This window comes from Helicoverpa armigera, chromosome 20, assembly GCF_030705265.1.
Source record: "Helicoverpa armigera isolate CAAS_96S chromosome 20, ASM3070526v1, whole genome shotgun sequence".
NCBI lineage: Eukaryota > Metazoa > Arthropoda > Insecta > Lepidoptera > Noctuidae > Helicoverpa > Helicoverpa armigera.
The window spans coordinates 8271168-8293268 of NC_087139.1; the positions used below are offsets into that span (position 1 = coordinate 8271168).

General features: G+C 37.4%; 1 protein-coding gene across 1 annotated transcript; it reads right to left on the bottom strand.

The window, feature by feature from the left end:
• Nucleotides 1-2572: 2572 nt before the first annotated feature.
• Nucleotides 2573-20844, bottom strand: LOC110376413 (uncharacterized). Its single transcript, XM_064039680.1, has 57 exons — nucleotides 20796-20844; nucleotides 20417-20503; nucleotides 20089-20318; nucleotides 19674-19887; nucleotides 19499-19594; nucleotides 19043-19275; nucleotides 18403-18619; nucleotides 18139-18234; nucleotides 17639-17868; nucleotides 17260-17479; nucleotides 17082-17174; nucleotides 16778-17007; nucleotides 16493-16700; nucleotides 16279-16374; nucleotides 15966-16192; nucleotides 15641-15857; nucleotides 15330-15419; nucleotides 14944-15173; nucleotides 14643-14862; nucleotides 14471-14560; nucleotides 14131-14360; nucleotides 13677-13884; nucleotides 13472-13567; nucleotides 13160-13389; nucleotides 12813-13029; nucleotides 12640-12729; nucleotides 12324-12553; nucleotides 12030-12249; nucleotides 11859-11948; nucleotides 11520-11749; nucleotides 11071-11278; nucleotides 10870-10965; nucleotides 10558-10787; nucleotides 10211-10427; nucleotides 10036-10125; nucleotides 9720-9949; nucleotides 9417-9636; nucleotides 9245-9334; nucleotides 8923-9152; nucleotides 8633-8837; nucleotides 8450-8545; nucleotides 8127-8356; nucleotides 7711-7930; nucleotides 7536-7625; nucleotides 7225-7457; nucleotides 6947-7148; nucleotides 6540-6632; nucleotides 6221-6456; nucleotides 5853-6063; nucleotides 5005-5103; nucleotides 4564-4793; nucleotides 4205-4418; nucleotides 3954-4049; nucleotides 3599-3837; nucleotides 3271-3490; nucleotides 3107-3199; nucleotides 2573-2890 (listed from the first exon to the last, which is right to left on the bottom strand). Exons 3-57 carry the CDS (start codon nucleotides 20275-20277, stop codon nucleotides 2679-2681), a joined length of 9867 nt encoding a protein of 3288 aa, XP_063895750.1. The 5' UTR covers nucleotides 20278-20318; nucleotides 20417-20503; nucleotides 20796-20844; the 3' UTR covers nucleotides 2573-2678.
• Between the last annotated feature and the right edge of the window lie 1257 nt (nucleotides 20845-22101).

Below are 22101 nucleotides of genomic sequence, written 5' to 3' on the forward strand. Positions count from 1 at the left end.
GTACATAGGTAATTTTATTTTAAACTAAACTAGTGCATCAAGAAATTCATTCCAATGGCTGTGGACTGACTTTCAACGTTAGAAACTCAAAAGGCCCGGAGATAAAATAGTTGTTCATAGCATGAAGAAGAAGATAATTTATATAGGCAACATTAACCTAATGTTTAACATTAACTTTACCACGATGCTGGTCAGTTTTCCTTGTTTTTCTCCTCCACTTTGCTCCATCCATGACAGAACACCAGAATGCCAGGTATTCGATACGAATGTAAGGAGGATCTGTATCGGATAGGTACCTGGCATTCTATCATGTCTTTTGTCTCTTCATCTCTCCATCTCATTTTACCTATATTCTTTTTAACACCTTCTAATCGACTGATCTACAGGTTGAATCACCTAGCAAACCGGTGTCAGAGTTTTCTCGAAACCGCTTGACGGCCTCTGATGTGGAATTGAAACGACCAGGGACGCCAGTTTTACGTGTCCTCCCAGGCACGGGGGTGTAACACTGTCAACTTCCAGACTCCGGGCTGCTGTGTGAAAGTTTCCAAAACCCACAAAGCGATTTTAGCCCGTCCCGAGAATCGAACCCGAGACCTCGTGCACAGCAGTCGCACTACGCGACAAGTCGCGCGTAACGAGACAGTCAGTCAGCCTTTTTAACTGGGAATAGTACAGTTAGATTTTATCATGCACTAGGTAAGGTCCAGTGAACAGCTGTTGTTTTTTTTTTTTTGAGTTGATTTGCGAAACCTGTGTTGTGTGCATAATTGAAGTAGGTGCCTATGCAAGGACTAAAAACTCTGAGCAGGTGCATACTGTCTTGTAAAAACAGGCTGCTTCATGCTTACTAATTAGTGTATTATCTTATTTTTGGTATTTTGTAAGTATCTTATAATCTGACTATCAGCCATCTATTATCTTTGTCTACGTAATAATCCTTTCATATCATCTTGATTGTTTATATTTTACAATAAATCAGGCCGTATTGGCGAGGTCCCTAGGAATTTGGCATAATTATACAAAATTATCGCAATGATTGCTGCACATTTTGAAACTTAGAACTTACTTTCGAAATTTATTTACACATGTCTTTATTTTGTTTTTGTTTGGTGCCAATAAAACCATACGCTTCGATATCTGAGTGCAAAAGCTCTTTTATCCTTTAGCCAGAGCGACAAAGAAAATTTAATTTAGAACGTCATGTGGGGTGTACTTATAAACTAAAATTATTCATAGCAATATCATCATCATCAGCCGAGCCTTTTTCCTAACTATGTTGGTGTCGGCTTGCAGTCTAACCGGATGTAGCTGAGTACCAGTGTTTTACAAGGAGCGAGTGCCCAATTCTGACCTCCTTGGTTAGACTGCTGTCGGACTTACTGGCTTCTGACTACCCGTAACGACTGCCATCCGAAACACAGTCATCGGTGTCTAAGACATACTCAGAAAGTACATACAAACTTAAAAAAGTTCCATTGGTACTTGCCTGACCTGGAATCGAACCCGCGCCCCCTTAAGAAGTTAGTTCTTTACCCACTAGGCCACCACGACGTCCATATCAATGAGTATACAATGCTATATATCTGTAACAATTAATCCCAGCAGACTGGCCAGGGTTCGTGACGTCACCAATTGACGCCATATTGTGCTGGAGTGTCATGTTGAAACAAGTTGCGTGACGTCGCGAGCACTGGCTTTAGACAACTTAGCACTCTGGTATTAAAAATAACAATCTATACTAATATTATAAAGCTGAAGAGTTTGTTTGTTTGTTTGAACGCGCTAATCTCAGGAACTACTGGTCCGATTTGAACAATTATTTCGGTGTTAGATAGCCCATTTATCGAGGAAGGCTATAGGCTACTTTTTATCCGGGTTCGTGCAGAGGTTCCCACGGGATGCGGGTGAAACCGCTGGCAGAAGCTAGTTTCTTTATATTTGCAATTTTTGATAACTGTTTTGTCGTTTAATTGATGCTTTGATCTAAATAAAATTATTCAATGTTATTACAAGAAAGTTAAATGGACGTTTACATGCAATGGAATGAAATATTTTTTGTAATAACATCCATTTAGTTTTTTTTTTTGTGTGATAGGATTTTATCCTCCTTTCAACTTTAGGGTTCTTTGTTTGTTTCTCCACTTCTGTGTGAGCTGCATTTTGGTGGTTGTTACCTAGAAAACTCAGTGAACCTTTTAAAAACAGGACAAGTTGTGATTTCCACTGCATTTCTATCTGCAGCATCAGCAACTTAAAAAAAACTCGGACAATCGCTCCTTTATCATGTTCAAAGGGATTTTTATATATATATATTTTAATTTGATATTTATATATAATAGGAAGCTTATTTATTGAAGATACATAACATGACTTTTTTTTGTATTTTATTTTCATTTTATTCAATTCATATTTACATTTTCTTAAAAAACTATTCTAATAAGTTATTTCTGTGCCATTCCGTGAGAAATAGCGCAACAGCGGTTTCCATAACATTCATATTTATTTAACACAAAAGTGTTTTGGTTTTGCTTAAGCCTCAAAGAGAATGTGAAATAAAATAAAACAGCAGTGATGATTGTCTTAGAATTTAATTATATTTCTTCTTAAAATAAATATAAAAACATTATGTACAACTGGTCTGAATAATTTACATCTAAATAGATCCTAGGTAATTTCTACCATAGCGCTTGCAATACAGTACATATAAATATCACAATAATACTGCTCTTGAATAGAATTGCTGAGCTGGGTTCCTCACAATCTTCGTTATGGGGCACTTGGTTGAAGTACGGATTGTGAAGTTCCCGCATGTTCTGCTCGAGTTCGTTGATGACGGCGACGCCTGAAGCTGGCATTGTTCTGTCAGTGCTCAGCTGCCATGCACGAACTGTAAGAGTAAATTAGATGAATTGATAAATAATTAGTTGAAAATCATGAAAGGTTTTAGTAGTCGTAGGAAGATTTGCCATCAACTGAGCTATTATATACACTGGAATTGTGATTAATGGCAGCTCAGTTGTAGGTCGTTTTATTTTAAGATTATTTACTGCATTACAATAGCTTAATTGGTAGAAGAAAATCACCATGTTGATGAACAACCTACCTCGGCGTCGTGTGCCAACATTTTCGCAAGAGTACGCGAGGGCATATTCGTTGTAGTTAGTCGCCAAAATGTATAGATCCATCTCCGTTGATTCTGAAAATGAAACCTATTTATAGCCAATGTTTGAAAAAAACCAAAAATGCTTATACAAATATTTTACTTACCACCTGAGTTCTCAGCAGGAATTTCTAAAGTGATTTTTCCACTTCCATCGGTAGAACTGACCCGACCTGTATAGTCCGTTGTCGCTAATTCTCCACCAACGACATCAAAGTCAGTGATATCTAGGTTACTATTTTGTTCGTTAACTCTCAATCTAGTGCCACTGCAAGACCTGCCCTGGACCGAGTCGTATCGCCGGATGTGATACCAAGTTCTCGCAAACTGAAAATAATGTTAGAGGACATTATTGCAATAAAAATAAAAAGCTTGACTCTTCGCAGTTTGCAGAATACGGTTTTCAATCTTAAGTTTCTTTTGTATGACACTTACAGCAGTTACATTAAAGTTTTCAACGCCTTTAATGGATGTATCACAGCTTCCAGGCAACAGAATGGATGTACCAAGTCCATCAGTCACTGGCTCCGGGTAATAGAAGCAAGAATCATCAGTCTGACTTGTTTCTTGGTAATAGTTTTGGTTGAGACCCTGTGTGTCGCTGATCACGTCATCCATGATGTCAAGAGCGGTTGGGCTTAATGTGCCAGTTCTACTCAGTTTCCAACTGCCAACTGTGAAAAAAGACAGGCGGGATTGTACAGACTTTGAACAATTATTGAAAAAAAGCTATTTAGCTTACTAGCTTCAAGTTTTTGAAATCAGATTTCAATTGTTTTTATTATCTTACCTTGTCTTCTTCCCTCAGGTAGGTTTGTGCAAGTATACACAAGAGAATAAGTTGTATAATCTGTTGCGAGTACGTAGTAGTCTGAAATTCTGTTCTCTGCAATAAAATATTGTAATCCATTTCATTAAACCAGAAATATGTTAACTTATAATTCATAATTAACATTAGTTTACTCTAGCATTATAAAATAATGCATGAACAAAAATATTTCGTCTCAGTGAGCCTAGTATTAATGTAATTTAAATTCTTACCACCACCAACGTTGAAAGTGATTCGCAGTACTCCAGATCCGTCGTTACTGGCAAGTACACCTTGGCCTGATATCGTTGACAAAGCCTCATTAACCACTTGGCTGTTCACTATAGAGATAGAATTGGCGCCATCACTTGAGTATGTGGCTCGGTTACATTGTCCAGTTTGAGCTGTTTGTGGGTATCTGGCCACTTCAATCCAATCTCCGAGATACTGTAAAAACGATGGATCAATGTTACAATTACCTAATATCACACATACATATTGTTACTTCGTAAATTTTATAACAGTCGTGGTACACGATTAATTAGGCAGAATGTAATGCCATTTTAATTATGTAGTAGATCTGCTTCCTTACATTAGCAATACTGAAGTTAGGAACTCCGGTGATAGTTTCGTTACAAGGTCCGGGTAACACGATTGTTTCTGGGTTATTGAACTCAGGATAGTGGAAACAGTCTGCGTCAGATTGGCTCGTGGTCTGGTAATACATTTCATGGAGCCCCTCTGTGTTAGCGATGACATTATTAATAGCATTATTCGCTTGCAGAGACAGTTCTGTGGTTCTACTCAGCTTCCAACTGTTCACTGTAAAAAAAAAAACATTTAATTTCTGGTTGTCATATGTATTAAAACACTAACTGCTTCCCACACTTAGCTACCGTATCGATAGCAAACATGAATTTGTTTATAAAACATATTTATATTATTAAACATTAATAATTTTAGAGGTTTTGTCATGTAAGCGTTAGTTGTAATTGATAAAGTAGCTACAAAATTAAATGTTTCGGTGTATTACCTCGTCTGTTTCTTCCACCGTCTACGTTTGTACAGCTGTACAAAAGGGCATAGTTTATGTAATCTGTTGCTAGAACGGAGTACTCTGCTCTTCTGGTCTCTGTAATTTAAAGGTTACATTCACAATTTATTTTTATATCGGGTGTGTCGTTCATAATCACATTAAATTCTATCACATGTACTTCATGATATTCTATAGCGAATTGTAAAAAAAATAACATAATCCATTCAGTGGTTTAGCCACAGGACTCATTTTTCGTTTTCATAATTTACAACATCATGTGTAAAGCAGAGATAAAGTTAGGAGTATCGAATGTTTTGATCAGTTGACAGCTGTCAGTTTTCAAGGGAGAATTTCAGCTGTTTGTAATGACTGACTTCTATATGGTGTTCTAATTTTCGCACATTTTTATTCTATTTACTTTGTTTGAAAAATGTGTTTTTTTATTTTTACGTATTTTTCTTTTTTCTTTGTGTTAATCGACATATATTAACCAGTATATTAACGCATTTCATTTAATGTGATTATGAACGACACACCCGATATAATGCTATCAGTACAACACCTGCTTAAGGTTACTCTTATAATATGTAAGCACCTGTACTTCTGCTTTTTTGTTCTTATCGGGGTTGCTTATTCGAATGCTGAATTTTCAAAATTAATAAATGAAGCTAATTTCTTTTTGATTCTCGATCAATCAGCGGCTTTATTATTTTAATCACTATGCTAACTGGTTAGTTCTAATAATTTGATCAGAACATAACGACTAGTACTAAAATGTTTTAGTATTTTCATTAAGATTTACAAAAATTGGTGAGAGTTTAATGTTAGGGCTATTAATAACTTACCGTCACCGACGTTGAAGGTAACTAATAGGTCTCCGTATCCGTCTTGGCCTACAAGTGTAGCTTGGCCTGATATCGTAGCTAAATGCTCATTGATTACTTGGCTGTTTTGAACGTAGATGACATCATTAAGAGATGTGTATAAGCCACGGTTACACTGGCCTTGCTGTGATGCTATTGGATATCTGGCGATTTCGTTCCAGATTCCAAGATACTAAGTAAAAAAAACCATTAAAATAAGTTAGTAAAACGTTTTAAATTTAATCATTCAATCCACGATGTAGAGGCGGTATATTTAAACAATCGTTGTGTTAAGTGGGACAGGGACATGTATTTAGTGAAACAAACAAAATAACAAAATAGGTACTTACCTCATTTGTGTTAAAGTTAGGAATTCCACGAATAGAATCATCGCAGGGTCCAGGAAGTATGATACTGTCGGGAAGTTCATCGTGCACAGGATAGTGGAAGCACGCTGAGTTATCTTGTTTCGTGTATCGATAGTAACCCTCAAAGAGATCAATGTTTTGGCTAACAAGCTCATCGATAATAATGTTTGCAGCTTCAGATAGTCCGGCTCGGGAGCGACTGAGCTTCCAACTGTAGACTGCAAACAATGATTTGACGGTGAATATCTAATAGAATTATAAAGTAAGATAAATAACGTGGTATGAAATAAATGTTAGTTACTTTGCTTCCTGTTGGCCTCGATGTTTCTACAGCTGTATGCAAGAGCATATTGGGTATTATCGGTGGCCAATATGTAGATACTGTTGAAGGGAACTGAAATAAACAACGTAATGATTATTTAGGATACAATTCTTGCTAATTTTTGAATTTAGAAATAATTGGAAGCTTCGTTTTAAATATGCAAATCACCATTAAGTTTGCTTGATTAGCCGTCAGTTGCACAAAGCTCCATTAAAGTTAAAGCTTCTTTAAGTCTATTGCTGACTCTTTCTTTGTCAACAAAATAAAAAGATTTCATGAAGCTTTAATTTTAATGGAGCTTTGTGCAACTGACGGTATAGGTACTCGATTCATAGTAAAATTACTTATAAAGGAAAATACTTTAGAGAGTATATCGTGGCACTTACCTTCACTGCTTTCAAACCTAATGACACCTCTCCCCGTGGCATCAACTTCGGCCACTTGATTTGTGCTCAACAATGCTTCCTCAATCACGCTTGTTTTAATTACATTGAAGCCATTACCATTCGTCAAATATTCGGTAGCCGTACATTCACCATTTTGTAGAGTAGATGGGAATCTAGCTACCTCATGCCATACTCCAGAAAACTAAAAACATTTAATAGATATCATAGATTAGAATTTAAATTATCTGCTATTAACGATTTGTGGTTTCACTACTCACCGCGCTAGGACTAAATGACGTAACGGCTGGCACTTCCAAGTCAGGTAGACATTGGCCATTTAAAATGACGTCACCACCAATGTTGTCGGGGTAAAAGAAGCAAGATTCCTCAGAATGGCTTCTTGGGACATAGTAACGTTGCTCAAGCACTTGTACATTGTTGATTACTTCGTTGATTACTGGTGCAGCGGCTGCTGGCAGATACGGCGTTCTGCTCAATTTCCAGCTGTAAACTGTTCAAGCAAAAATTGATATCCCATGTTCTAAAATAGTGGCTCTTATTTGTATAACATTTTTTTTCTAAGTTTTACCTGCTCTTGATTCTGAATCAATGTTTCTGCATGAATACACCAGGGAGTAGGAGTCATAATCGGTGGCCAGTACCCAATATTTAGTAGTGACTGCAACATAAAATAGTTATATTGCAGTAAAACTCGTTGGAATAACGAACACAAGTGCACTAAAGATAAATATAATGGTTTCTACCTGGACCAGAGCTCAGAGTGAACGTCACATCGAATTTAGCAGAATTATCGGTAGCAGTTTGAGTAGCAGTGCCTGTCGTACTCTGTAATACTTGGTTCACGACTTGAGTATTTTGAACAGTAATTGTTCCATCGGTATTGGTCGTGTATGTTTCGATGTTACAAGTACCAGTGTGGAAGCTCGTTGGATAGGATTCAATGTCGTACCAGGTGCCGGCGTACTGTAGAAGATGAAAATATTTATTCTTGGATCGGGAATTATTGTTTGACCAAAGCTAATACACAGGCCCTATGAGAAAATCTTTGAGGCCAATTCGAGGATCAGCACATTTTTAAAGTTCATAGTCTAAACTCTAGTTATATATTTTTTATCACTTGTTACTTATGTTTAGTAAGACAGGATGTAAGTTGACATACCCTATCGGCATCGAAATTAGCAACAACGGGAATGTTTTCATCGCACTGTCCAGGGAACACAACAGTAGTGTCCTTATCAGGTTCGGGGAAGTAGAAACAGCCAGTGTCAGTCTGGTCCACGGCCTGGTAATACCGAGCATCAAGAACATCCACGGAGTTCATTATCTGGTTGATCGAATGAGTTGCATAGTCTGACAGACTGTCCCCCCTGCTCAATTTCCAGGTCCAAACTGAATAAGTGAAATACAATATTGTTAAAATATACAATACAATACAACCAACAATCTGATGTGCTTTAGTCCTCGGTCCTAAAGCAGACTTACCTCTCCTGAGATCATCTGGTAGATTGACGCAGCTATACACCAAAGCATATGAGTGATAGTCTGTGCCCAAAATCCAGTATTCTACAGGAGTTGCACCTAAAAATTAAATAAACATTTTTATTGTAAATCAATTTAAGGCAGTGTTTTTTTTTTTAATTCGGATTTATTGAAGTTAATAAATACCATTAGGGAAAGTAACAGTGAATTTTCCGCTTCCATCACTAGCTAATACCGCTGATCCTGTTATACTATTAAGCTGTTCTTCGACTACTTTTGTATTGTACACGGCTACTGTGCCGTCATCATTTTCAGTGTACGTAGCAGCATTGCACGTTCCTTCTTGGAAATCAGAGTAATATGATTCAATTAATCGCCAACGACCCATGTACTGAAAATAAAAAAATAATTACATTTTGTCCTATTCAATTTTCAATTCTATGGATGATCCATTATATACCTCTAATTTTGCTTACCATAGAAACGTCAAAGTTCTGAACGACCGGTATGTTAGCGTCACATTGACCAGGGAATATAACAGGATCATTGGGGCCCAGAACGGGGTAATAGAAGCAAGCGCTGTCTGTTTGTGGGATGTCCTCGAAGTATTTATTCCTCAGTACATCAACGGCTGCCATTGCGTTGTCGATAGCCAGGGAGCCTGCAGCCGACAGTTGTCGACTTCTGCTGAGCTTCCAACTCCAGACTAAAATTAAAATAATAAAAAAAAAAACACGATTACAATAGAATGTCCCGTGCTAAGGTTTTCTGAAGCCATCGTAAAGTGTCTCAACTTACTTTCTCTCTGATCGCTGTTGATGTTCCTACAACTGTATACCAACGCGTAGTCAATGTAGTCCGTGGTCAAAATCCAGTAGGGTACCGGAACTGTAAATGAAGAAACAAAGTTTAATTTACATTAACATACATACACTATGTACGGCATAAAAATGTGTAAAGCTGCGGTTACCTGGCGGTCCCATATTAATAAGGTTGATCTGCAGTTTTCCACTACCATCATCGGTAGCAAATGTCACTACTCCTTGTGCTGTGAATAGTCTTTGATTTATGACACTAAATGAATTTAACTGCATGCTTGTGGATGACGTAACCGTGAACACCTCCCTGATACACTCGCCAGGTTGGTTATCCTTCGGATAGGAGGTAATCTCATGCCATGTGCCTTGGAACTGAAAATCAAATAGTTTTTTTTAATAGACTCAACTTAGGCACAATAGTGGACGAAATACTTAATATATTTTGTAAATCTTACCAAATTCAGGTCAAAGTTCGGGACCGCTGCGATGTTATCATCACACTGTCCTGGGAAGATAACCGCTTGTCCGGGTTGCGGGTCAGGGTAGTAGAAACAGCCTTCAGGAGACTGATCACGATTTACGTAGTACCTCTGATCTAACACTTGGATGTTACTCATAATGTTGTTAATAGCTGTTGCGGCAGCAGTAGATAACGACTTTGTTCTACTGAGTTTCCAACTAGACACTGGAAATTAAACAGTTGTTATGATATTCTATTATCTTTCTTTTTTACCAGCGTTAAAGGTGTTATTTTATAAACGTCAAGCCTACCTGTCATGTAGTCAGCGTTCAAGTTTGTACAGGAATAAACAAGCGCATACGAATCGTAGTCGGTATCCAACACCCAGTAATCTGAAGTAACTGCAATCAGAAAGCAAAAATATTTGAAGGGTAAAGGTTTTTGCCCAGAGAAATAGATCCTGTTTGTTTCGTTCCAAAAACTTACATTGGTTATTTTGTACATTGAATGTAACTTTTAGTTTCGCACTTCCATCAGCAGAAGCTGTTGCTAGCCCAGTGATAACGTCCAGCTTCTGGTTGACGACGTGAGTATTGGTAACAGTAACCGAGGAGCTGTCGTACGGAGCGTAGAAAGCGTTGGGGCAGTCGCCATCTTGGAAAGGCACGGGATATGATTCGATGTCGTGCCAAAGCCCTTGATACTGAAATAAATATTAAGTAACAAATATAAATAGACAATCCCCTGATATTTTGTGCTCAAATAAGCATTTTGAAAGCAACAGTTGATGAAAATGATAGTAATTCTGAGCAAAGCTGATTTCACACACTTACTCGGGAAACATCGAAATTGTTAACTACAGGAATATTCTCATCACACTGTCCACGGAACTTAACCGGAGTATTTCCGTCAGGCACAGGGAAGTAGAAACAACCCTCGGGAGTGCGATCCACAGTATAGTAGTAGGGCTGGTGCAAGACTTCGATGGAATCCATGATTTGATTTATTTTGTCGTTTGCAGCTTGACTCAGGGTGTTGGTGCGACTGAACTTCCAACTCGTTACTAAAGACAAACAACATCTGTTTAGTACGTAATCACGTTGGGTTTGACGCTTCAATGGAAATTGATATTTCATACGATTTACCTCTTCTTTGATTGTTAGCCATGTTGACGCAGCCATAGTACAGTGCATATGATTCGTAGTCAGTATCGAGTACAAAGAGTTCATACGTCCGGGGTCCTTGAAAGTAGAAATGATTTCATTATTGTTAACGCATTGATATCCAGTAATAATATTATTATAATGACTTTATAAGATTTGTGTTAACTATTTGTAATAACTTACTCGATGAGTAACCAAAAGTGAGTTGTCCACTTCCATCGGTACTAGTAACAGTAGCAGTTCCCGAAATAGAACCCAGTGCCGCATTGACGACCTGTGAGTTGGTGACAGCGAGGACGTTGCTGGATTGTACTCTGTATTCAGCCACGTTGCACGTTCCACTTTGGTATCGGGACCCGTAACTTTCAATGAGACGCCACTCTCCGACGAACTGTAAATGACATACAATGATATATAATTGGGACCTTCTTTTTTATTTAGTCTTTTATTTCATGGGCTTGTCATCTTGGAACATGCCAGCCCCGAAATGGTAATAGAAACATCCGCTTGACTTGTAGCTGGTTGCTATGTAAAATGCAGCTTCTACTCCTGCCTTAAAAGTCATAGCTATCATTTTTCGTTGAAGGTTACATCGTTCATGTTGCTCTTGGATAAATGAAATGAAATCGTACCCGTGTTAAATCAAAATTGGGTATTCCTCTGATGTTCTCATCACATTGGCCCGGAAGAACGACATCTTGTCCGGGTGTAATGTCAGGCAAGTGGAAACAAGCAGCATCAGACTGGTCAATGTCTTCGAAGTATTGATTCCTCAGCACATCCACGGCCAACATTGCTTCGTCGATAGCCTGGCTACCAGCAGTCGACAGCTGTTGAGTTCTGCTGAGCTTCCAACTCCAGACTAAAATGAAATATAAATGTCATAAAAGTTAACCCAGAATACAAAAAGACGGAACAAGGACATAAGTTGTAAAAAGGCTTTCTGAAGTATCTTTAAAAGTCTTACTTACTTTCTCTTTGATCGCTGTTAATGTTTCTACAACTGTAAACCAACGCATAGTCATTGTAGTCCGTGCTTAAAATCCAATAAGGTACCGGAACTGTAAACAAAAGACAACAAAATATAATTTTATCTTCTTTTTGTACTAAAAATATTCCATGTTTAAACAATTTTTCATTACCTGGCGGTCCCATATTAATAAGGTTGATCTGTAGTTTTCCACTACCATCATCAGTAGCAAACGTGACTACTCCTTCTGCAGTGTATTCTCTTTGATTAATGACACTAAATGAATTTAACTGCATGCTTGTGGGTGACGTAACCGTGAACACCTCCCTGATACACTCGCCAGGTTGGTTATCCTTCGGATAGGAGGTAATCTCATGCCATGTGCCTTGGAACTGAAAATCAAATCGTATTTCTTAAACTGCACTCAATAATGTATTGAATACCTACTAGATTTTGTAAATCTTACCAAATTCAGGTCAAAGTTCGGGACCGCTGCGATGTTATCATCACACTGTCCTGGGAAGATAACCGCTTGTCCGGGTTGCGGGTCAGGGTAGTAGAAACAGCCTTCAGGAGACTGATCACGGTTTACGTAGTACCTCTGATCTAACACTTGAATGTTACTCATAACGTTGTTAATAGCTGTTGCGGCAGCAGTAGATAACGACTTTGTTCTACTGAGTTTCCAACTAGACACTGGAAATTAAACAGTTGTTATGATATTCTACTATCTTTCTTTTTTACCAGCGTTGAAGGTGTTATTTTATAAACGTCAAGCCTACCTGTCATGTAGTCAGCGTTCAAGTTTGTACAGGAATAAACAAGCGCATACGAATCGTAGTCGGTATCCAACACCCAGTAATCTGAAGTAACTGCAATCAGAAAGCAAAAATATTTGAAGTGTAAAGGTTTTTGCCCAGAAATAGATCCTGTTTGTTTCGTTCCAAAAACTTACATTGGTTATTTTGTACATTGAATGTAACTTGTAGTTTAGCACTTCCATCAGCAGGAGCTGTTGCTAGCCCAGTGATAACGTCCAACTTCTGGTTGACGACGTGAGTATTGGTAACAGTTACCGAGGAGCTGTCGTACGGAGCGTAGAAAGCGTTGGGGCAGTCGCCATCTTGGAAAGGCACGGGGTATGATTCGATGTCATGCCAAAGCCCTTGATACTGAAATAATTATTAAGTAACAAATATAAATAGACAATCCCCTGATATTTTGAACTCAAATAGGCATTTTGAAAGCATCAGTTGATGAAAGTGATAGTAATTCTGAGCAAAGCTGATATCACACACTTACCCGGGAAACATCGAAGTTGTTAACTACAGGAATATTCTCATCACACTGTCCACGGAACCTAACCGGAGTATTTCCGTCAGGCACAGGGAAGTAGAAACAACCCTCGGGAGTGCGATCCACAGTATAGTAGTAGGGCTGGTGCAAGACTTCGATGGAATCCATGATTTGATTTATTTTGTCGTTTGCAGCTTGACTCAGGGTGTTGGTGCGACTGAACTTCCAACTCGTTACTAAAGACAAACAACATCTGTTTAGTACGTAATCACGTTGGGTTTGACGCTTCAATGGAAATTGATATTTCATACGATTTACCTCTTCTTTGATTGTTAGCCATGTTGACGCAGCCATAGTACAGCGCATACGAGTCGTAGTCAGTATCTAGTACAAAGAGTTCATACGTCCGGGGTCCTTGAAAGTAGAAATGATTTCATTATATTTAACACATTGATATCCAGTAATAATATTATGTATTATAATTACTTTATAAGATTTGTGATAACTCTTTGTAAAAACTTACTCGATGAGTAACCGAAAGTGAGTTGTCCACTTCCATCGGTACTAGTAACAGTAGCAGTTCCCGAAATAGAACCCAGTGCCGCATTGACGACCTGTGAGTTGGTGACAGCGAGGACGTTGCTGGATTGTACTCTGTATTCAGCCACGTTGCACGTTCCACTTTGGTATCGGGACCCGTAACTTTCAATGAGACGCCACTCTCCAACGAACTGTAAAATGACATACATATAATGATATATAATTGGGAACTTCTTTTTTATTTAGTCTTTTATTTCACGGGCTTTTCATCTTAGAACATGCCAGCCCCGAAATGGTAATAGAAACATCCGCCTGACTTGTAGCTGGTTGCTATGTAAAATGCAGCTTCTACTCCTGCATTAAAAGTCATAGCTATCATTTGTCGTTGAAGGTTACATCGTTCATGTTGCTCTTGGATAAATGAAATGAAATCGTACTCGTGTTAAATCGAAATTAGGTATTCCTCTAATGTTCTCATCACATTGGCCCGGAAGAACGACATCTTGTCCGGGTGTAATGTCAGGCAAGTGGAAACAAGCAGCATCAGACTGGTCAATGTCTTCAAAGTATTGATTCCTCAGCACATCCACGGCCAACATTGCTTCGTCGATAGCCTGGCTACCAGCAGTCGACAGCTGTTGAGTTCTGCTGAGCTTCCAACTCCAGACTAAAAAAATAATAATATGATAATAAGTTTACTCAGAACACAGAAAAAGTGGAACAAGGACATAAGTTGTAATAAGGCTCTCTGAAATATATTTGAAATGTCTTACTAACTTTCTCTTTGTTCGCTGTTAATGTTTCTACAACTGTAAACCAACGCATAGTCATTGTAGTCCGTGCTTAAAATCCAGTAAGGCACCGGAACTGGAAACGAAAAACAATAAAATATTAATTTATCAACTCTTTTTGGTAAAAAATATTCCATGTTTAAACAAGATTTCATTACCTGGCGGTCCCATATTAATAAGGTTAATTTGCAGTTTTCCACTACCATCATCGGTAGCAAACGTGACTACTCCTTCTGCTGTGTATTCTCTTTGATTTATGACACTAAATGAATTTAACTGCATGCTTGTAGCTGATGTTACCGTGAACACCTCCCTGATACACTCGCCAGGTTGGTTATTCTTTGGATAAGATGTAATCTCATGCCATGTGCCTTGGAACTGAAAGTTAAATCGTTTTTTTTTAAACTCCACTTTGATACAATAGTGAATGAAATAACTAACGGATTATGTAAATCTTACCAGATTCAGGTCAAAGTTCGGGACCGCTGCGATATTATCGTCGCACTGTCCCGGGAAGATAACTGCTTGTCCGGGTTGTGGCTCAGGGTAGTAGAAACATCCCTGTGCACTCTGATCGCGAGGCAGGAAATATCTTTGGTCTAATACTCTAATGTTGCTCATCACATTGTTGATAGCGTTTGCAGCTGCAGTTGGTAGCGTTCTTGTTCTGCTCAGTTTCCAACTTGTCACTGTAGGATCAAATTTAAATATTGTACATCATTTGAAACTAAATTTTTATTTATTTATTTATTTATTTATTTATTTATATAAAGGAAGACTAACAGTAACTAAATCATTCAATTGCAGTTGAACGTACGAATAGTTTTTTTTTATTTGTTACCTACCTTGCACATACTCATCGTCTATGGGTCGACAGGAATATACTAGTGAATACGATTCATAATCCGTATCTAAGACCCAGTATTCCGATGTCACTGAAAATTTAATAAAACCCTTTAATAATTTATAGCAAACTAAGCAAGTAATTTAAAGCACTGGTACTCAGCTACATCCGGTTAGACTGGAAGCCGACCCCAACGTAGTTTGGGAAAAAGGCTCGGAGGATGAATAATTTATAGCAAAAAAAAAATAATGTGCATACGCAATTTTATCCAACTCGTCATTTGGATCAACGCGTTTGTGGTTCGGTTCTTACCATCAGTACCGCCTATATTGAAGGTTGCTTTGAGTTTAGCACTTCCATCTGTACTGGCTTCGAGTACTGCATTACCCCTTATAGACACCAGCAACTGATTAACTACTTGAGTATTGACTATAGTCACGTCATTGCCTGCAGAATACATGGCTGTGTTACAAGTCCCATCTTGGAAGTCCCCGGGGTATGATTCGATATCATACCATCTACCCAAGTACTGGAATGAAAGAATAGATTTAGACTTAAAGAAGGACATCATTGAAGAACTACTACGTTTATTTGTGAACTCATGTTTTAATAAATGTTTTAATTTTCACTAACTTACCCTCTGCGTATTAAAACCCGTTACTACAGGAATATTTTCGCATTGACCTCGGAATCTGACGATAGAACTCGGGTCGGGTGTAGGGAAGTAGAAGCATCCAGTATCGGTACGGTCCACATAGTAATAGAATCGATTGTTTAACACATTTATTCTGTCTATAACCTGGTTCATAGAGTCGATGGCATTTTGGGTCAGAGTATTATCACGGCTCATTTTCCAGCTGTAAACTAATAATATTATATAAATATTTTCGTTTACTGAATTTCTTAAAATATTATAAATACCTATATGCATTTCTTAGTTTGGTACTTACCTCTTCTTTGATTATTGTTGATGTTAACACATCCGTATCCAAGAGCATATGAAGTGTAATCCGTAGTGAGTATTTTAACCTCGAAGGATGCAGATTCTGAAAAGAAGTACAAACGTATAGGTACCTCTATTATGTACAGGTATTTGATAGGTATATATTAATCTTCACAGAATTCTGTTCAAGGGATACCGGAAGCTCTTCAAGTCAAACTTACGACTGGGGAAGGAGAAAGTAAGCTCTCCTGATCCATCGTTGCTAGAAATAGTAGCTGTTCCAGAAATCTCAGCTAGCTCTGCATTTATGACTTGCGAGTTGACAACACTTAGAGTTGTAGGGTTTTCCACGGTGTAACGGGCTACATTACATGTGCCCACTTGGAAGTCGGAGCCGTAGCTTTCAACGAGACGCCAGCGGCCAGAATACTGTAAATAGAGTCATTGAGTATCACGCCCGAAAATATATGCAGTATGTGTAACTAAAACAAGATCAATTTGCTTACTTTTGTGATGTCGAAATTCGGAATTCCTCTGATGCTAGTGTCACATTGTCCAGGAAGTATGACTGCCTCACCACGTTCAAGTTCAGGTAAGTAGAAGCAAGCTTCATCGGACTGATCAATTCTTTCAAAGTAAGTATCTTGTAACACAACGTTACTTGCTACAATGCTCGCAATAGCTGTGTTCGCTGCTGCTGACAACTGCTTGGTTCTGCTAAGTTTCCAACTCCACACTGAAACGTTTATATTTGTTAAGAAATGACGATTCTAATTTTCAAGATGATATTAATTTGTGAAATATCTTTACCTCCTCTAAAATCTGAATTAAGATTCACACAAGAATATGCGAACGCGTAGTCAGTGTAATCCGTGTTGAGGATCCAGAATGGTATGGTTTTAGCTGAAAAAAAAACAACAGTTACAGAGTAAGTGTTATATGGGTAAATGAAGAAAAGTATGTGAACCAGAAACTAAATTTTTCGTACCTTCACCATTGACTGTGATAGTAGCTGTCAATCTCCCAGCGTTATCCGTAGCGCTGGCTCTAGCTACTACTCCGTTTATGATTCCCAGAAATTGGTCGTTGACCGAAGAAGATTCCAGATTAAGACGTGTGTTATCGAGGGGTGTGTATCGATGATTGATGCAATGTCCTGACTGTTCTGCTTTTGGGTATGATTGGATCTCGTGCCATTCGCCTTGGAACTGTAATAAATTAATTAAGAATATTTATCCCACGCTACAGAATATTTTCGAAGCAGATCCCGTGAAAGACGAATAAATAAAAACTGGGACTTAGTTTTTTTTTTCTAAAATATCAAGTTCATAAAGAAAAGTTTCTATGACATGTTTTTCTTTACATACCCTGTTTAAGTCAAAGTCTTGAACTACAGCGATATTCTCATCACACTGTCCAGGGAACACAACTGGGACACCAGATTGGGCTTCAGGGAAGTAGAAGCATCCCTGTACTGATTGGTCCATGGTTTCATAGTATCGTGAATCAAGAACTGATACAGTATTTATTATATTGTTTATTGCAGTTGAAGAGGCTGTAGATAGTGATTTTGCTCTACTCAGTTTCCATGAGCTCACTGAAAAGGATACGAAGTATTAGATATATAGTTACGATTAAAATTTTATGCTTGTTATAGAGAGAGGAATTTGATATTACTTGTATGAAGCTGACGTCAAAATTCTATCTCTAGTAAGTAAATCAACAGATAAATTATTGGAAACAGATAAACTGTTAAAAGTTTGAATAATCTCTTAGAGATCAACTGTTATTAGAATAAGATGTTAAATGTCTCAAGTAGGTAATAAAAAATCTGGGCATAAGAAAAAAACATGGCCAAATACTCTACCTTGCATTTCATCAGCGTTTAGATTGGAACAGCTGTATACCAAGGCGTAACTGTCATAATCAGTATCCAGCACCCAGTAATCACTTGATACAGTTTCTGTAAAAAATTAATATATATGAGTATATTCCCAATGAACACACACAAACAAAAATCAAACATTGCAGAGGGCTTTTCACCCAGTCTTTGCCACTGTTTTTTTTTTGTTTGTAAAACATCTCTCTGATCAAAAGATTATAACACAAATCAATCTCATCAAAAACTTACGATCGCTTCCTGGAATGGGGAATGTCACAACGAGCTTAGCTGATCCATCAGACGCCGCAGGTACACCCACTGCATTCACAGTATACAACCTCTCATTGTTAACTTGAGTGTTAACCACGGTGACACTGCTGCCCACTAATTCGTAATCAGCATTACTGCAAGTCCCGCTTTGGAAAGCCGTTGGATATAGTTCGATGTTGTGCCATAATCCCATGTACTGTAATGAACAATAATGGTCAACGATTTTTAATACAATAAACTTCTCTAGCGCTATAAATTTTTTTGTTCAATAAATTAGAGTGAGAATTAGTTACAGTTTAGTGTAACATTTACATTTCGAAGTAAATGTTCTCATATTTTCATTGAGAACTGTTCTTTCAGACTATATCCTACTAATATTATAAACGCGAAAGTTTGTATGTATGGATGTTTGTTACTCTTTCACGCAAAAACTACTGAATGGATTTTCATGAAACTTTACAATAATATAGCTTATACATCAGAATAACACATAGGCTACAATTTGTAAACATATTGTTCGAAATACTAAACCTGCGCAGACGAAGTCGCGGGCACCAGCTAGTAAGTATATAAATTAAACTCTAGGAGGATCATAAGAAGTGCTGTTCATTAAACTTACTCTTTCAATATTAAAGTTCTGCATAGCTTGAACGTTAACAGATTCACACTGGCCTCTGAACACAACAGGCTGATTAGCCACGGGTTCAGGATAAAAGAAACAGCCTGCATCTGACTGGTCAGTTTGCTTATAATACTGGTAATTGAGATCCATGTACGAGTCGACTACTTGGTCAACTGTTGTTTGAACGGTTTGAGGCATTACTCGTGTTCGGCTGAGAATCCAGCTGTAGACTACAAGAAAAATAACATACAGATAAATAGGTAATCCTTATAAATCCGAAAGAGAATGATCATGTTTTCACATTAAAATGGTTGAATGAATTGACTTAATTTTCGGACTGGTGATAGGTGGGATACTGAAGACGGTTATGAGATCCATTTTAGTTGAACAACACCATCAAGTGTGTGCACATTTACATTAATGGAGTGCTAAGTAATATGCAAATGAACTTACCTTGTTTGTTGGTAGGACTTGTATTGATACAAGTATAAGCAACTGCATAGGTGTCATAATCACTAGCCAAGATCCATAAGTCCTGTGGTGTATTAGCTATAAAAAGAATTTGATAAGTATCAGCACATTTTAAAACCATACCGAATTTCTTCAGATATAGCTCGTAAATACTTACTAGCTCCAGGAATATTTAGCACCACAGATAACTTGGCGCTATTATCAGTACTGCTGACTGTTGCATGCCCATCTAGAGTGAGCAGTTGTTGGTTCACTACCTCACTATTGACTATGTTGACCCCTTCATTAGACCTGCTAAACTCAGATCTGACGCAGGCACCATTCGTGTTAGGAGTTTCATAGCTTGAAATCTGGTGCCATACACCTGAAAACTGTTGTATGACGTTAATAACGATTGAACATTTTTGACTCTTCAAATTGTCTTTAATTATATTCATTCAATGAAACAATGATGCATTAAAAATATTATATGATATTCTCATTTGAAATATTGTTGAGGACAGAATATTGATTTTTAATCATAGTGTGTTAAGTGACTAGTCGTTCAAGTAGTTGAGCTTACATATACTTACTCTATCTACGTTGAAGTTTTGAAGCACAGGAAGGGTTGGGTCACATTGTCCTGGTAAAATGATAGGTTCACCAGGTTCAATGACTGGTAGGATGTAGCAGGCATCATCACTATGATCAATAGTTCTGAATTCTGATGATTGGATACCAAATGTATTTGAAATAGTTGTGTAAATTAGTGCAAGTGCCATTTCGCTAAATACTCTTTCTCGTCCAAGTACCCATATGTGAACTGTGAAAGGAAAATGGAGGTTATTAGAAACCAAAACGTTCAATTATAAGAAGAAAATGCTGTTGTTAATTGATACATTTTATTTAAATGGTACTTACTCCTCCTTTGTAGATTTGAGATATTTTCGCAGGAGAATGTAATGGCAAAAGTCGAGTAATCTGTTGATCGTACCCAGAAGTCGATGGCTGAAAAAAGTGTGTTTTGTAATTAAAGTTATATAAATGTATTATCCTAGTCCTGTAGGGTACTGGCCTTTTCTCATACAGGGAAGAAACTGGCGTGACCATGCAGATCACTGATTTCAGTCTATAAGATAAAATAAAGTTCATTTTTACAAATGAGTTCAGCTTAGCCGATTTGTTTACGCTTTTGTGATAATAATTGTAACAGCACAATGAAAAAAAAACTGAGTTTAGTTATAGGTAGGTAATATTTCCATTCGCTATATGAATCTTACAAAAAGTATTGAATACTTACGATTTTCAAAAGATGATATTGACAGCTTGAGTCTAGCGGTATTTCCATCTTGAGTAACTATGCCTTTTGCTTCTTCGTGGAAGTTTCGGTTAACAGATGAATGTTTTATATTCAGCACATTATTTTCGTTTGCTAGTTCATATAATGAACAGTCACCGGGTTGATTTGGGTTATCCAAACGGGATATTTCATGCCAGGTACCTAAAAACTGAGAAAATAATACGAATGTCAAAAGTAGTCGTACAAGGATAGGTAAAGAGTAGACGTTGGTCTTACTAGACGAAGTTTAGAGAGTTGAAGAGTGATTATTTTCTTGCTGACTATGAGTCAGTCATACGAGATGTCCAACCAACAAAGATTTTTGAGCTGTAATTTTTTTTATTGAAATTCTCTGGGACACTCTAAGGCAGTTCATTACTTTTCTTATCTGGTCCTTTGATGAAGGTATGCTGTTATCATCATCATCATCATCATATCAGCCAATTGCCGTTCACTGCTGAACGCAGTCCTCCCCAAAATAACAAAATATTGCGAAAACTGTTTTGATTTTGGATGTTACCTTACTAACAAAAAATGATACACTTAATGTGTATTATACATATATCTAACTTTTTTTGTCCTTAATCGACTTATTATAAAGTTAATTATCGTTTGAATTCTACTGACATAATTATACATTCATAAAGATGTTACGTTTCCGCTCGAACTATATGGATTACGAAGATAAGGCAGTATAATCTATTAAATTAAATTAGGCCTTCATTGACATAACTGAAATAATCTCTTAATCCCCTTCTGTTATCGTTCAAATATTTTATTTGGCGTTTAGATAGATTACCTATATATCTGTTAATTTGTTCTAGAATTACCCCATGCACACATATCGTGATGGACCACTTTTATCTGTTATTCTTGCTCCAGATGGAAGATCTATGCCTATAGCGTTTCCATCTTCATTTAATTCTTTCCATTCATTCATTATAGATCCATTTATTGCCCTTATAATATTAGTATCAGTAACATTAAGTATATAGGTAGCAACGAGATCTCATATCTGACACGATTAAGGAATGACGTGAAATTATTATATCGATTTAATCTAATGTACGTGAATAAATGTAATTGGGAACATAGATATAACAGTTGCAGGTGTTATGTTTTAGTGTGCTTGTATTATATGGTACCTACGACATTTAAGCAAATAATAAATTATCTTAATACAGCAACGGTCAATAGTCCTTCAAATTCCAGAAGCTTCAAATTCCATGCGTTTAGAATGTTTTCTACATCGATTTTTCTGTACGGG